Here is a 15,899-nt window from a genome sequence, read left to right on the forward strand (position 1 = left end):
GCATTCTCAAATGCCATGTGTGCTTGGCATGGAGTTGGAGTTCTTCACTTCTCTTGCTGTGTTAACCGTCCCTGTTTCTGAATACAGAGGCCCAAATCTGTTAAATAACTTGCCTGCACTCATCCAGCTAGTAAACGGCAGCGATGAGATTCAGAACTAAGATCTGCTTGACCTCAATGCACATGCTTCCACCAATCCCCTGTCCGCACTTCTTTTTTGGTATTATCTAAAATGGACCATCACAAAAGAGTACATAGTGTGACCCAAGAAGCAGGGTGGTATTTCTAGATAAACTGTGAAAGGAGAACCTCATAATCATTTTTTATTTCTCTGAATGTGTGTCAAGGTTTCCCCGTGGAAAATGGGGCTTATTTGCTTTATGAGTCTGACTGCATTTCCATATGTCAACTCTGCTCTTTCAAAGGATCTGGGAAAAATTGGGAATCTCTGGATCAAGCACTCTCCAATAGAAATAGAATGAGAACTACAAATGAGAGTCACATGTATATTTTAAATTTTTCTAGTTGCCACTTCAAAAAAAAGACAGATGAGACTGATTTTAATAACATATTTATGTAACCCAAAATATCTAAAATATTATTTCAGCATGTAATCAATATAAAATATTACATATTTTTTTTCATATCAGTCTTTGCAATCTGGTACGTATTTTTTCTTTACAGACATCTCAGTTTGAACCAGCCACATTTCAAATGTGTGGCTAGTGGCTACCAACTGAACACCATAGCCCTAGATTAATGTTTCTCTCTTAATGTTAGCTCTCCATCCTCCCCCCCCCCCACCAGAAGAGTAAAGGGATAAAGGATGTCTCTTGCCCAGCAGGACGTTGGCAGTGTCTGTCTCCCATCTCTAGCCAGGCTAATATTTTGGAGAAACGCATAGTTAAGTTAAAAATTCAGTGAATGCACCAGTCAGTGGTGGAAGAAAACCCTCATTCTGAACCTGGACTTTGTGCTTTTCTTCATATTGCTTGTTTGAAGCTGAAGTTAAAAAATTTTACTGGCCCTCTGCACCTCTCCCTACCCCCCACCCCCCAATTAAGCCATACTGTCAGGATTTTCAGGTTCTCCTGAAATCTGTTGAACCAGAGTGCCTTCAGTGTTACCTGAAGCCTTAAAATTGTAACAGTAACTTTTAAAATATAACCAAAAACTGTAAGCAAGCAGGAAATTGTAAATTAACCTGAAAGTGTAACCTAAAGCAGCTTTGAATGTAATCTTGAAACAGGAAGTGGGCAGGGGTGAGGACATTTGGTCTCACAGAAGAGCAAGATGTAAAGTCAAATGTAAAGTTTGCACCTTTCACAGGTGTCCCCTAGCTCCTGAAGAAAACAGGAAAACGGGAAATAACTAAATTGATTAACTCCCTTTGTCTCTAATGGGTTGAGCCAATTAAAGAATTACTGGGAGATTGCCCCAAACCTCCCAGATATGGACAAGCCTTTTGTCTGTCACTCTTGTTGCATGTTAATTGAATGATTATCTCTCTTTGTCTCTGAACCTGGGTTCAGAAACCAACACTTCGGGGAGGCAGATTTGGCACAATAAACCCTCTTTTCCTCTTCAGCCTGGTTCAGTGTGACTTCTATTGGCCGTGCCAAGCAATGAACCCAGATTTGGGAAGTGCCCCTTTAGTTTGGTGATCACGAAGGGACAAGAACGTCTATATGACGTGCTGCTCGGTGGACTCCTTGGACCCCCAAGGTAAGACATTCGCAAGTCTCAGCTCTATGGCCAGCGGAGATACTTTTCTCTGAGAGCTGGACAAGGGAGTTTCTTGCCCCGGGCATCCAGGACCCCAACGGCGGCTGGCTGCGGAGGAAAACAGGTTTGGTGAGTGAACGTGGATGTCTTGTGTGCTTGTACAGGCCTTGGTCTTGTTTCTCTGGTTCTTAGTCTTCCTTTGTTTGTGGACCCTGTTTGTTTCTTCTTCAGTGACGCGTAAACTCCTGCTGGAGCTGTAAGCAGGAAACCGCACTTGGTTTGGGCACTCAGTGGCCAGAAATTTATGCCAAAGCTGTTTCTGGAGGGCTCAGCCCCCTGCATAGAGGAATAGCCACTGGGACTTGGTCGCCTAGGAATTGACTTTATTTTCTTGGTCTTGTCTTCTCATTTGAATACAAAGAGATTTTGTGAGTCTTTATTTATTGGGATGCAATAAATGGCATCCTTTAAAGTTAAACTAAGTATATGCATCAGAAATATTGATGAGGAGAATATATGGATTAGGTACTGTAAGACATATATTTTATAACCCTTAAATTCTGGACAAAACTGTAATTTTTGAGTTCCTCATATTGCAAAAATGCTCTCTTCTCTTCGCCTAAATGGAGAGTGTTTAAACATGTTGGAATTGTGTTTGGTCGCGATCTTACCGTGACTTCTTGTATGTCTCTGGCTCACCTCGAGGATATTTCATGGCTCTTCTATGTTAGGAAGTTGTGGCATGCCTGGATCTTTTAATGCAGTTTGTAGGCCTACTCCTAGCACGGCCAGATTTGGGAAGTGCCCTTCTTCAAAATGCTGAACACGACAGCAACAATTTCTAGGATTCTTACACTTGTAGCAGCCTTGAGTGTAGAAGTTAATCCTTTCTTAAAAAAGAAAAGGCAACAAACAAAACAGTAACAACCCTAAAGAAGAGATATCAGGAAAAGTATAATTGTATGCCACTGTTTGGCAGCAGGAGGCCCACAACTTTATAGCTTTCTGATTTCCTGTTAGACATCTAATTTCAGTGGGTCAACTGGAAGAGAATACAGATAGAGGTGTCCTGTCAGTGTTCATTTCCAGCACTAATGGACTTTGGCACAGCGCCCTTCTAAAATGTCTGGGTATAGAGGGCTAAAGACGCTGATGTTCTTCCAAACTTTACCTTGAATTATTAAATATTAGTCTAATGTGGCTTTTATGTTTCCAGAAGACTTTTTTTTTTACTGTAAGGAACAAATTGTAGTCTTGCATTTTCTCCATTTTGCAAATGGGAAGACCAGAGCATTGAAAACTTGTTGGAGTTTGCAGATGCCACGGGTATCGGGTAAAAGTTGGGGGAAACTGCATTATGTGTTTATGCCTCCGAGGCCTCTGATTTTAATCAAGCACTCTCTTATTCAAAAGAGTTGGTAGTCAGTTAAAGCATTTTACCTGTATACTGAATGCAGTTCTTAGCATCAGCTTTTGAAGCACATTAAAAAAAAAAAATCATTCTCTGATACAAGCCAATCCAGGATGTTTTCATTCAAATGAAGGTTCTTTTTGGGTCAATCACAGACTTCTCATCATTTGTGGAACCAAAGCTTGGATTGTCACCGTGGTCCCATAGAACGTAATAGGATTCTTCCTGAACAAGAAAGAAAGAGATAGCGGTGTCTGCTTCTCCAGGCGCATATGATTTTGTAGGAACTGAGGCAGTTCTCTATAAATGCTATCTTCCTAGACCAAAAGCACACTAGAACTTGCTTTCCTCTACCTGAGACATTTTTAAAGCTCAACTGTACTATGGAATTTGGCCACTGAGATGGACTCTGATTCACAGCCACTTTTGTGGTACAAAATGGCATAATGTATGCCAATCACTTAACTTATTGGGTCTCTACTTTAACTTTTTGATCGGTTAAAATAATTCTCACATGCAGAGAGGAGAGGGAGATACAATGGTTATGAATAACATTAATGATGAGACACGTATTGCATCTAGATTCTAACAAAGTAACTGTTCAAGAAGGACTGAATTTGATAGGTACTATAACTGGCTCTTTGCAGCTCTGAAAATTGGAGCACAGCGTGCTAGGGGCTCTTGAAACCAAGGGAAGGAATTGGCCAGATTCCAAAAGCAATGATGAGCGAGATGAATTATTCATGCTGGTGCCAAAGTTGTAATTGACACCCAGAGAATCTAGCTTTAACTTCTCAGCCTTAAGGCTAGTGGAGGGGATGGAGACAATTTACTCTGGGAGCTGCCAGTCTCACTGTCAAATGATTTGCATATCATTAAGTGATTTGCTCTTGGGAATATTCCCTCTAGGTCTTTATGGAGAGCGACTTTAGTCCACTTGGTCAGTTGTTGCTGATGCAGCAGAAGTGTGGGTGGGATACACTTGTGTACCCTTTCCCATAGCCACAAACTCGACCCTGTCTCATCCAGCCATGGGGCAGGGAGTGTAAGACATGGCGTTTGCTTTCTAGTTGGGCATCGAGACTGTGTATAAAACATTAGAAGACCATCCAGTAGTTCACTCTGTGGTCCTGCCTGATACAGAGAGGAGAGCTGGGACTGTGGGACAGCTGTCAGGGTAGTCACCCTTCAAGTGGAGTTTGAAATAGCCCTTGAGTATTGACTTGATGTGGACACAGAGAAAAGGAAGAAGTACACAACAGGTGAAGAGATTAAAGATGTAGAAATGAGCCTGGTGTTCGGGGCGGAGATGACCACAGAATATTAATGTTGATGATGAAGAGATGGGATGAAGCCACATGAGGGAGAGACTTATTCAAACCTTCCTGGTTTATTTTTATTTTTATTTTGTATCTAGCCTTAAGCAACAGAAATGACCTGAAAGGCATCCTCCATAAAGTTTAGATCTTACTCCAGCTTAGAGTGGAGGGTGAAGAGGTTGGAATGAAGACTTCCTTGGTGGTGGCTGTAATAAGCCATTTGTGTCAACATCAGAGCAGAATAGAAAGGACGGATCAGAGACCCGTGTCATAGGAACAGACAGGGCTTTAAAGATTGAAGAGAGAGGAACATTAATCAAGTCAACACGTTGATTCTTGTGGAGTAAATATTTCTGTGGTAGGAGATTGGAATCACTGACAGTAATAGGGAGATCAGGAAGGAAAGCCCATTTTCCGGGTTAGGGTGGGGGAAGTTTTATTTTGTGGCCTATGAAGTGATAGCACAACCTCCGAGTGAAGACGTCCCATAGACATCCACAAGAACTTGGTTACCTCCAAGGCCACAGCAACCTAATGGAAGTACTAAACCCCACCCCTAAGGCAGAATTTGGTTCCAAACTCTTACAGTCACCTGTTTAATCTGTGTTTCTGAAAACTATATTTTATTTCACCTATTAGGTAATTATTGCTCTTTGGATAGAAGCTTTTCACATTCATCTAATGTTGTAACTCCCTGGCCCTAGAGAAAATAGTTTATTAAGCACTCGTTGCTTGTTTTTTTTTTTTAAATGCAATTTTATTGAGATGTATTCACATACCAGATAATCATCCAAAGTGTACAAACAGTGGTTCACAGTATCATCATATAGTTGTGCATTCATCACCACAATCAATTTTTGAACATTTTCATTACTCCAAAAAATAATAAGAATAAAAATAAAATGAGAACACCCAAAATGCCCCCTATTATTTCTGCTGCTTATTTTTAATCATTGTGGCAGTGCAGTTTTTCAACCACTTAAAGCTAGGAAATGTGTCTAGCTGTTCATAGGATTCCGTTGGTGTTCCATATTAGCCTCAGCTTGTCTCCTGAACTTCAGGTGTACACATCCACCTAATAATCAGCATTTCTACCTGGCACCTTAAACTCATCTTGTCTAAAATTGAACCCATTAGCAATCCCTTCCCACTGCTACTTCTCCAGACTTATTTTCTCGTCTGTTTCCTCCCTTTCCCATTTAGGGGCTGCTAGTCTCCTGGACTCCTGGAGTTGCCTTCTCACGGACATCCCTGCCCCTAGACTTTTCCCCTCCTAGGAGATCTTCCTCATACCATCAGTTGTCTTTTAGAAACACAGATGAAATCATGCCCCTCTACATGACATGTTTGCAATCTACTGGCTGAAGATTTTTACTTGTTTCCAGTTATGGGCTGGATTAAGTCTAAAGTATTTAGAAGACCAAATAAGATCTTTCGTAGCATGACACAGAACCCTCCCTCAGCCCCCTTTTGCCATTTTCCTTATGCCTAGTGCTATATTCTTCCATATTTGTTGAGAAAATCCTCCCCGTCGCCTCTCACTGGTGAACCACTCAGCCTTCAGCATAGTTCAGAGGGTCACTTTTCCTGTGCATCCCACCCTAGTTCTATCACAGGCCTTTCTTAAATATGTTGGTAGCAGCCTGCCCCCCTGCTTGGAAGGCGTTAACCATGATTATTCATCCTTCCGCACTCTTCCAGCCCTGACAATCTTTATTTCTTAATGTGTTAAAATTACCCGAACCAGTGGTTGGAGAAGGTACTATGAAACCATTCATTTAGTGAAAGTTTTTGAGCCCATACTGTATCCCAAGAACAGTCATATATTGCTGGTTATAATATACAACTGCTACAGTTCTTTCAGAAAACAGTTTGGCAGAATGTAGCCTTAAAAATGTTATTGACCTTAGACCCAATAATAGGAAAAAAGCATTATGCATTGAGATGTTCCTTATATTGTTCTTTATAATTACAAACAGTATTGGTATGCCTAGTGACAGGGAAATAGGTAAATTTGACATTTGCAGGGAATGATCTATTGCTTAACAAAAAGTCTCTAAATAGTTTCTAAGGGTGAATAACATGAGAAAATGCTTATGCTAAGTACAAAAAAAAAAAAAAAAATCAGGATCCAAAATTGTTGGATGCAATACCACGATATATGAAAAAGTACATACGAAAAGTTGGGGGAAATGTCAAGAAACTATCTTTGAAATTGTGGAGAGGGGTTTTTTGAGTGTTTTTCTATTCTTGTGGTATCCTAGATATCTTAAAATGAATACGTAACTTTTAATAACAACAACAATTGCAAAAACATGAGCTAAATAGATACCTCTATGCATTTTAAGGTAATATAAGTGTATCTCAGAAGCTAATTTTTTGTCCCTACAGTTTGAAGATCTAGACACAGTTGCTGAGTGTCTGTTCTCTCTGGTCAACGGTGATGACATGTTTGCAACCTTTGCTCAAATACAACAGAAAAGCATCTTGGTCTGGCTGTTTAGTCGCCTATATTTATATTCCTTCATCAGCCTTTTTATATATATGATTCTCAGCCTTTTTATTGCACTTATTACAGATTCTTATGACACCATCAAGGTAAGTAATTATCGTCAGTATTTGCTGCCAAAAATCTGTACATTCTGTATAGATTGCAACATGAAAATGCTGTATTTCTCGCCAAGGATTTTGAGGTTTTGTAGAAATGATATTCTTTAGATGCTGGAGATGAACTCTTTAATATGCATTGAGGACATTATCACTCTTACCCCAAGTCAGGGTGGGGTGATTTGGAGGTGTGGTAGGAAAGAGAAAGGAAATGGGTAGGAATGGGCTGAGTCTGGTAAATCAAATAGCCGAACTGCCTGTCTCAGCACTGACAGATGTACCTGTCTGTGTGGCAACCTGGAATTAAGGTTTTTGATAGCAAGTTTTGCTGATAAGGGGTGGCCACCACCTTAACAGCTGTTCAGATATTGCCACAACTGTACACTGGGTGATATGGCCGCTCATTGGCCTTCCACTTTTTTGACTGTTTTGTTTCCTACCCTCCTAAGCCACCCAATGGGTTCTGAATCCTTTCAAGCTAGGCCCATTTAATGGATCTGTAGCTTGAAAGAAGCTCTGCCTTCTTGGGGTGGTACCTCCATAGCAAATGGCTGTGCTCAGCAAGCCCTGTTTCATGTCCAGTGTCTGAACAACCAGGGATGTCAATGTCTCTGGCTGCTGTCCTCTGCTTAAAGCTTTTTCAGACTTAACTCGGAAGAAAGCCAGCCTCTTTGGAAAAAACTCCTGAGTACTTTTTGTGCGTGTGGGAGGAGAGATTATATTCACGTGGGAATGGGTGGTTGCCTCTAGCAGCAAGTCTTGGCATGGAGAGAGAAGAGCTGCATGCTCATGCTGTGTACGTCTGTGTCTTTGATGTGGCGATGTCCCCATGAGTAGGCCAAGCTTAAGTGCCAAGGTGGAAAACCTACGTAAACCTGAGGGGAGTGGGTGCCAAGGTCTGTGTATCAACTTGGAAGAACCTACTGCCTCCTGGCCTACCTTAGTGACCAACTTCTTTAAAAGTAGAGGAAATAGAGACTACTTCTCAGGTAGACTCTACATGGTGGTGCAGGGAGGGTGGACGTCTTATCTGGGCTTAAAGTTTTGAACCTTTGGCTACTTCCTTCATTCCTTTATTAATATACCCCACCTTGGTTTTCTTTTTGGAGTTTTCCTCTGGATTGTTCTCTGTTCCCATGGTGCCCTGGCTTCGTGTTCTGGGACTGACAAGTTGATTCATCATTGTTAATACCAGTTCTTGGATCTGAGCTAGCAGTGTGGGAGAGCTTTATTTTGGCAAAGATGGGTTTGGTCTGCTGACAAAGGGAGCAATTTCTCATGCTCTTTAAATAAGGTAACAACATTGTGTACTTTTCAAAGAAATACCAACAGAATGGGTTTCCTGAAACGGATCTTCAGGAATTCCTGCAGGAATGTAGTAGCAAAGAAGAGGTTCAGAAAGAGCCCCCCGCCTTCCTGTCCTGCATCTGCTGTCATAGGAGGTCAGTATTGTGTTTAATCCGGTCTCCACGTTCCTGAGATGAGCAGCTTTGCTTTCTTAAAAAGCGTCATCCCAAGGTTAACACAGCACTCAGAAATCAGGTTATTGTGGGAAATAATTAATCTTTCATTTCTTTCCTCCCACTGAAATTTAGAAATGAATCATTTTCTTATAAAATAGTGTTACTTAGAGTATTACAGGACCCTGGTTGAAATGTCTTAGGAATATTATGAGATTCTGATGAGAAGGAATAAATAATGTCCCCAAAGCCAAGAGAGAGAACTCTTAAGTGGCCAAAGTAAAAGGTCAAGACTCTTATTTTTGGAGGGTGGAGCTCTGGGAATGTCAAAGGCATATTCCCTTTTCGCAATATTTGCTACCAATAACCTTTCTTAAGCAGAGGAAGAAACTTGCTTGAGAGGAAGCTGTACATGGACTTGATTGGAAACATGTTATCAACAGCTCTTCATTAACTGACTGTGCTTTGCTCACTGTTCTTCAGGACACTTACGAAAATGGCCTGAACCTCAGTGGACGAAGTTATCATAGCAGTTTGATGACTAGATTGGGAATCAGATAAGGGACATTTTCCTTAATGTGTCCATGCTTGTTTTCACCTGTAGTCAGGGTTCGGGAATTCTAACTAAAAGTTATCCCCATCCCACGTTTTTTGAGAAGCATTCTCTATAACAAATTCTTGAAGGAAGACAGGAGAACATAATTGCTGCTTAAAACCACAGGATTTATTTTTCTGTTAATCAATTCATACCACATCTTGGGATTTTAAGTGATATGATTGAGCATTTCCAAAGAATATCTAGTAAATATGAAATGAGGTCCTCGAGAAGAATTAAGTTTTAAAAATCACATTGTATCCTCTCAGAGCATTAAATTAAAGGCAAATTAATTTTCTTATTCAGGATCTGCTTCATAAGGGGCACCTTGTATAAGGAAAGTCTCTCAAAGTTGCTTTTCAAATATGTCATTAACTGTAAAGAAAAAAAAATACAGCAGAGAATCTAATTGTGAATTCTGAAAAATAACTGATAGGTCTTTGGGTTTGATTTTTTTGGACTTTGGTTTGCACTCCAAAAAGCCCCAGGAGGTTGGAATGAAAGAAAGATTCAAAGAATGAGGGGGCTAGAAGACTTATTGACAAGATTAGGTCTGATGGTGGGGAAGAAGGGAACAACATCAATGGATAATTTGCCCTAAGATGTGGTAAGGTTGATAAGAAGATGCATGATACTAAGGAGGAAAGAATTTAAGGGAACAAGAGAATCCATTAAGGAAATCAGTCAAAGAACCAGGATGTTTAAAGTTTTGGGGGAATAAAGGATATCAAAAATTAAAAACAGAAGTGGCAATACTGGTTTGGCCAAATGATGCTCATGGGTGAAGTCAGCTAGAGCAATTTTAGAAGAATAATCGGATCAAAGCCTAGATTCCCAGGTCAGGGGTGGGTTGAAGGGTGTTGAAGGAACTCTGCAGAGAATAAATGAAGGTCATTATGGAAGGTCTGATGGAAAGAAATGGATTGTAATTGACCCTTGAGAACAAGTGTTGGCTTGTCTCCGTCAAAAATTAGGTACACCTGGATGCTTAAAGGTAAGGAACAAAAGAATGGACTAAAATTGAGGAAGACTATGGTTGGAGAGTAAATTTTGGAGAGAGACTCACTGAGGTAACATGGTGAAGGAGGTAATTGCAAAATTGGTGACTGTCTTCCCTGTCCAGTTCCCCTGACAGACAGCATTGGTCTATCCCCTGCCGAGCAAGGATGTGACAGCTCTTTTTCAACAAAGCAGTCCAGGCTACCACTACAGATTGATCCTCCTTTGAATTATTGAAAGAGGTCCCAGACTGATCATCAGAACATCTGGGTTTTCATTTTGGACCCTGCCATTAACTGTATCCTAGATCCCACCCTCAACCCTCAAACCTCTTGGGTCTCACGTGTCATCAGGGTAGACCAAATGATCTCTGAAACCTCCAGTTCTAAAGTGATGTGGTTCTTTGGAGAAATATTATGGGTAACAGATGCAGAGTTAATATTTCCCTTTCTCTAGTGCAATGAAGGAAGAAAATCTGCTGCTTTAGCCATTTGATAAGGCTTTCTCAGATAAGGGAGACAAAGGGTCCTAAGAGATGGACAGCTCCTGAAAGTTTGTTTCCAAAAGCATGCACTCAAAGGAGAGGCTAGGACTCCCTATAATTGTGCCTAAGAGCCTCCTCCCGAATGCCTCTTTGTTGCTCAGATGTGGCCCTCTCTCTCTACCTAAGCCAACTTGAAAGGTGAAATCACTGCCCTCCACGCAACGTGGGATCAGACACCTAAGGGAGTGAATCTCCCTGGCAACGTGGAATATGACTCCCAGGGAGGAATGTAGACCCGGCATTGTGGGATCGAGAACATCTTTGACCAAAAGGGGGATGTGAAAGGAAATGAAATAAGCTTCAGTGGCAGAGAGATTCCAAAAGGAGCCGAGAGGTCACTCTGGTGGGCACTCCTACGTACAATTTAAACAACCCTTTTTAGGTTCTAATGAATTGGGGTAGCTGGTGGTGGATACCTGAAACTATCAAACTACAACCCAGAACCCTGACTCTTGAAGACAATTGTATAAAAATGTGGCTTATGAGGGGGGGCAGTGGCATTGGGGGGGCCTTGGGGATCACACTCCCCTTTGTCTAGTTTATGGATGGATGAGTAGAAAAATAGGGGAAGGAAACAAACAAACAAACAGAAAATTTTTTACTTTAATTGCTCTTTTTCACTTTAACTATTATTCTTGTTATTTTTGTCTGTGTGCTAATGAAGGTGTCAGGGATTGATTTAGGTGATGAATGTACAACTATGTAATGGTACTGTGAGCAATCGAATGTATGATTTGTTTTGTATGACTGCGTGGTATGTGATATATCTCAATAAAATGAAGATTTAAAAAACAAAACAAAAAAAAACACAAAAAAACAAAAGCATGCACTCAAACTTAAAATAATATAAATTGCCCTTCTTAATTTTTCTCCTTTTATAGTTTGTATACTATAATTTATGTGTGCCTAGATTGCAGATTATTCCTCCTCAAAGATTTTTAAATCACCGTTCTCTTTTCTCTTTCTTCCTCCCCCTTTCTGTTTACAGGAAAGGAAGTGATGACCATTTGATACTTACTAGCTAAAAGCCTTCTGCTAAAGACAATCAAGTTTTAGCCCTGCCTTAACATTGGCAAAGCAGAGGGATCCCAAAACAGCTTGGAGTAATACTTCCAAAACTACTGACTTAATTAATTGCAGAATGGGAAAAAGAAGTGAGTACCAGCTGGCTGACCATGACCAAGTTCCTAACTTACTTTTTTTATAAACTTGGATGATGACAAAAGACTACGTGCTACAACTGGCATTAGTGCAATGGAGCAGTGATAAAAGAAATTCTCCGTTAGTCTTGTAATTTGTGACATGAGTGTACAAAGCAATGGTGTTTAAAATTATGTGTTTAAAGATGTGTGTTCCTGGTCAAATAAAGGTTTGTTCTAACAGTAACTGTTGAATTAGAAGACATTTGTTTATTCATGGTCTGCACAGAAATGGAGTTGGTTGCTGCACCAAACTAAAGACTCCAAGCTGGAGAACTATTAAGCCATTTAAAGATCACGTTTAAATCAACAAAAAACTTGTGGCAATGGACTATTTTGGCCCATTTTCCTGTGTTTTTTCTTCTTCAGCAAGATGTGAAGAAGAAAAAAGATGTGTTGTCTTCGTGGTATGAATAGGAATCCAAGTCATTTGGACACCTTGTCACTCATGCTAACTGGTGATTGTACACAAATGACATGTGGAAGTCAACTGTAGCAGTGTTCACTCATTTTAACAATTGAACCCCACTGTGGTGGGGATTTACCCTTGTCAGGCAAGAAAATATGACCATTTTTCCAAAAATAAATTTATTTTATCATAACATGGAACTAGTACTATTCTTTAAAAGGCAGTGACTCTGAACATCTACCTAGGGGTGTTCGGGGAAAATTTCCTAATACATCTCTAATACTACCTGATCTCCAAAAGAGGTTCCCCACTTTCTTAAAAACAGAGAAGGAGATACAGGGGATAGTATATGGAAGTTAATCAACAAATATTTTCGAAAATGACTTGAGAGATGACGATCACTTCATACAGATATTTATGTCATGCTTGAGCCATCTCAACGGTCAACTATTTAAATTTATTGGTGAAGAATAAAATTTGAATTAAGGAGGACTGCAGTCCCAGGGCTCTTCCTCTTTTCCCCTGCCCACCACTCTAACTCTCTCTCTAGCCCTACACCAGGTTTCCCTACTCCTTCTCCCTCCTGTGCCTACTTCTTCATGTGCTGACACCAAGTCTAGTCAGGGAAAATAATTTAGTTAATATCATTAAAGTTTGTAAGAGAGTAAGTGACTCGTGTCTATGTTCAGTACATGGTTTAAATTATTGTTTTATTTAACTTCTTTTCTTACAAAAATGCCAAGAGTTATACTCGACTTTTAAACTGAGAACCATTGGGGGTCATTTCATGACTTCGGAATTGAGTATGTAATTAGATCACTTACTCACTTCTGATTATATCCCCATATACTTCGTTTTGTCTCTGAACAGAGTTGCTGTTAAAGCCTCCGGCTTATTTGTAGCTGTGACTGCCATTTGAATAGAAGATTCATGGAGGTCTTCTATGCTCATGTTTTTCTTTTATTGGCTTTCATGTTTCCTTTTATTTCTTTTCCCTCCAGCTGGACAGAACAATTTCAGGAAGAAAAATCCCTTTGAAGGTCACTTTGTATCTGTGAAAACATTGTCTCTCTTTTTAAAAATTCTAAACAAGTGTCACTTTACCAACTGTATTATCTGTTTGGATTTTATTGAACAATGCTCTCATAACTCTGCTAAAAGACACATCTGAGACATTTGTCAAAGTTAGGAGACCCTTCCTGCCTCCTGGTACAATTCCAAGACTTCCAACCCTCGTAGAATTAATCTCCTTGACTTGCAGTGACACAGATAAGGTATCGACTTGAGATGGTGGAAGAAAGCATGAAGTTGGAAACCATTTAGATCCACTTGAGTTTAAATCCCAGGTTAACCTGTAGCTTTGTGGCTTGGGGCAAGGTAATTTTTTGCTTCTAAGTAATGATGATGATCAACCTCAGCAAATATGTGAGATTGGCATTTAAGTTGGAAACTCATACCAACCCTGGCATTAAACCTGAGCTGTTTTTTCTCGTTGGCTCTCTGCCATGTTTGGGAATAGATTTTAGAGGAAATTCAATAGTGGATAAATCAAGAGACCTGCTTCTGTGGCCATTTTGCCTGGGCTCCTGTCCTCTTCCTACTTCCTGAGTGTCCTAGGACAGACCACGCCATGCTTTGGTTTCCTCATCTGTAAAATGGGCTGATAGTACCTATCTCATAGACTTGTTGCGAGGATTAACTGAGGTCAACCTAAAGTGTGTAGAACCTAAAAAAGCCTTACTTGCTTGGTTTACAAATGTACAAATCTATGCCCCTGGGCCTGCCAGAAAGCTCTTTATTTTTTACTGAGCTCACCATGTACTTCAGGTGGACTTTATCCTGGTTAGGACTTCGAGTGTGCAAAAGTTCCCCATCCAGTGCTATCCTCAAGGCAATTATCAGTTCAGCCCTCAGAAGCTCACACTAGGCCACAAGGAGTGGCATGTAGATGAGCCAAAATGACCTGCCACTAGGAGCACAGCTGCCAGTCCTGACAGAAGGGGAAAAGTCCCCGAGTTGCACAGGCCATCACAATTCCCCAGTCCTTCACCCTCTGGGTGAGACCCCTCAGGCCTGTACTAGGAGCCCACTGCCTTAAACAAACTTGCCAGAATGTGCAAAATAGGGGTCAGTTTGCTTCTCGGTCCAAGGTGGCACATGCAGAAGGGTGAGATGGTATTTGGGAAAAGCGCTTCATGGCCAATGCCATACAGTGGGGGAGGGGTACACTGACCCAGCAGAAGTCTGGCTCAGAATCTTGGGGTTTAGAAAAGCACAACAGCCCCAACTTTTGATCTCAGAGCAAGTAGCCAGGTGACTTGGAGTTTGAATAGCTCAACCACATTATTCCAATGATACTGAGCCTTTATCAGATAGTTGCCATGTTCATCCTACTTGTGAAAGCATACATGAAGTGGTTCTTGTGTGACAGGGTGATGTGAATATCACAGACCAAACTTTAAGCACAGCATTCTGGTTTTGGCACGTTAGGGAAGGACCATGAACAACAGGTGTAGGAATAGGAAACTGGTGATTTGATGTGTTGGAGCCATTGCTGAACACCTTTGCTTTCCCTTTTGACCCCCTCAAGATGTTCCAGTTGTACCACCCTAAACTGATTCTCTGCCAAGGGAGAAACATTAAATGGTAAGTCATTTCATGATGATACTTAGAGCCAGACCCACATTTGATTTAATGCTCTGCTGTCATGGTTTTGACATTCTTAATATTTTTTGAAAAAGGGGCCCCATGTTTTCATTTTATAGTCATCCCTCAAGATTGTTTCTCATCCTGGTGATATGACTATATGACTTCCTGATTAAAACATCTGAGTGTGACCTTTCAGGACAAGGCTAGAAATCTAGCATTGTATGTACTCTTCCTTTAAAACAATCGACTTGAATTAAAAGAGGGAACCTAATGACCATGCAGGAATGAATGACAAGACCCTGCCCTCAAGAAGTTTGGAGTCTACTAAGAGAGACAACCACTTAAAGAGTCAATGCTACAGACATTTGGGTATACCATTTCCTTAGTCTCTGTCTTCACAAATAAGTTGCCATGGAGCTGCTTCTTATTTCACAAAGACCAAGATTAAACTTTTGCGGTTGATGACACTGATCAGTGTTTCCCTAGATGCTTTCCTTTGCCCAAAGCCTCACTGTCCATCAATGAAGAACCTCATTTTTTGGCTTTCCATTTGATATTTCTCCCTTGGCAGAGAATTGGTTTAGGGTGGTACAATTTCTAAACTCTAGCATGTTTTCCCAGTTGCCATATGACCTCTGACCTTGCATGGTAAAGTCCTTTGGGACCTGCTCCACACACTGGACATGAAAGTATTCTCTCCAAGCTCTTTGCAGCCATTGGATTTTAGTGTGCATGGCCTTTCTTTGAATAGGAATCTATAGGGTGGCTAAACATGCTATATCTTGGAGAAAATAGGGTATTAGCACTGGGAAGACTTAAAAATAAACCAAATGTCAAAATAGACACTCAACTTGCAAGGGAAAACAATAAAACTCATGCCTGTTTTACCATCAGCTCATTTACAGCAAATGCTGCTGTAAACCAGTTGGTGGAATGATGGCAGACGTTTCTCTTGCCATCTGTCTCTGCTGGAGAACTAGGGT

General features: G+C 40.7%; 1 protein-coding gene across 4 annotated transcripts in view; it reads left to right on the forward strand.

Annotated features, from left to right (window-relative positions):
* MCOLN2 (mucolipin TRP cation channel 2) overlaps positions 1–12,045 on the forward strand; it is a 68,005-nt gene extending 55,960 nt beyond the window's left edge. For all 4 annotated transcript variants that reach the window (XM_037826752.1, XM_037826753.1, XM_037826754.1 and 1 more), the window contains exons 12-14: positions 6,846–7,052; positions 8,382–8,503; positions 11,648–12,045. In XM_037826752.1, coding sequence (XP_037682680.1) covers positions 6,846–7,052; positions 8,382–8,503; positions 11,648–11,684 — 366 coding nt within the window. In that variant the 3' untranslated portion in view covers positions 11,685–12,045. The remainder of the gene's footprint in view (positions 1–6,845; positions 7,053–8,381; positions 8,504–11,647) is intronic.
* Positions 12,046–15,899: the final 3,854 nt, after the last annotated feature.

This window comes from Choloepus didactylus, chromosome 2 (assembly GCF_015220235.1).
Source record: "Choloepus didactylus isolate mChoDid1 chromosome 2, mChoDid1.pri, whole genome shotgun sequence".
NCBI lineage: Eukaryota > Metazoa > Chordata > Mammalia > Pilosa > Megalonychidae > Choloepus > Choloepus didactylus.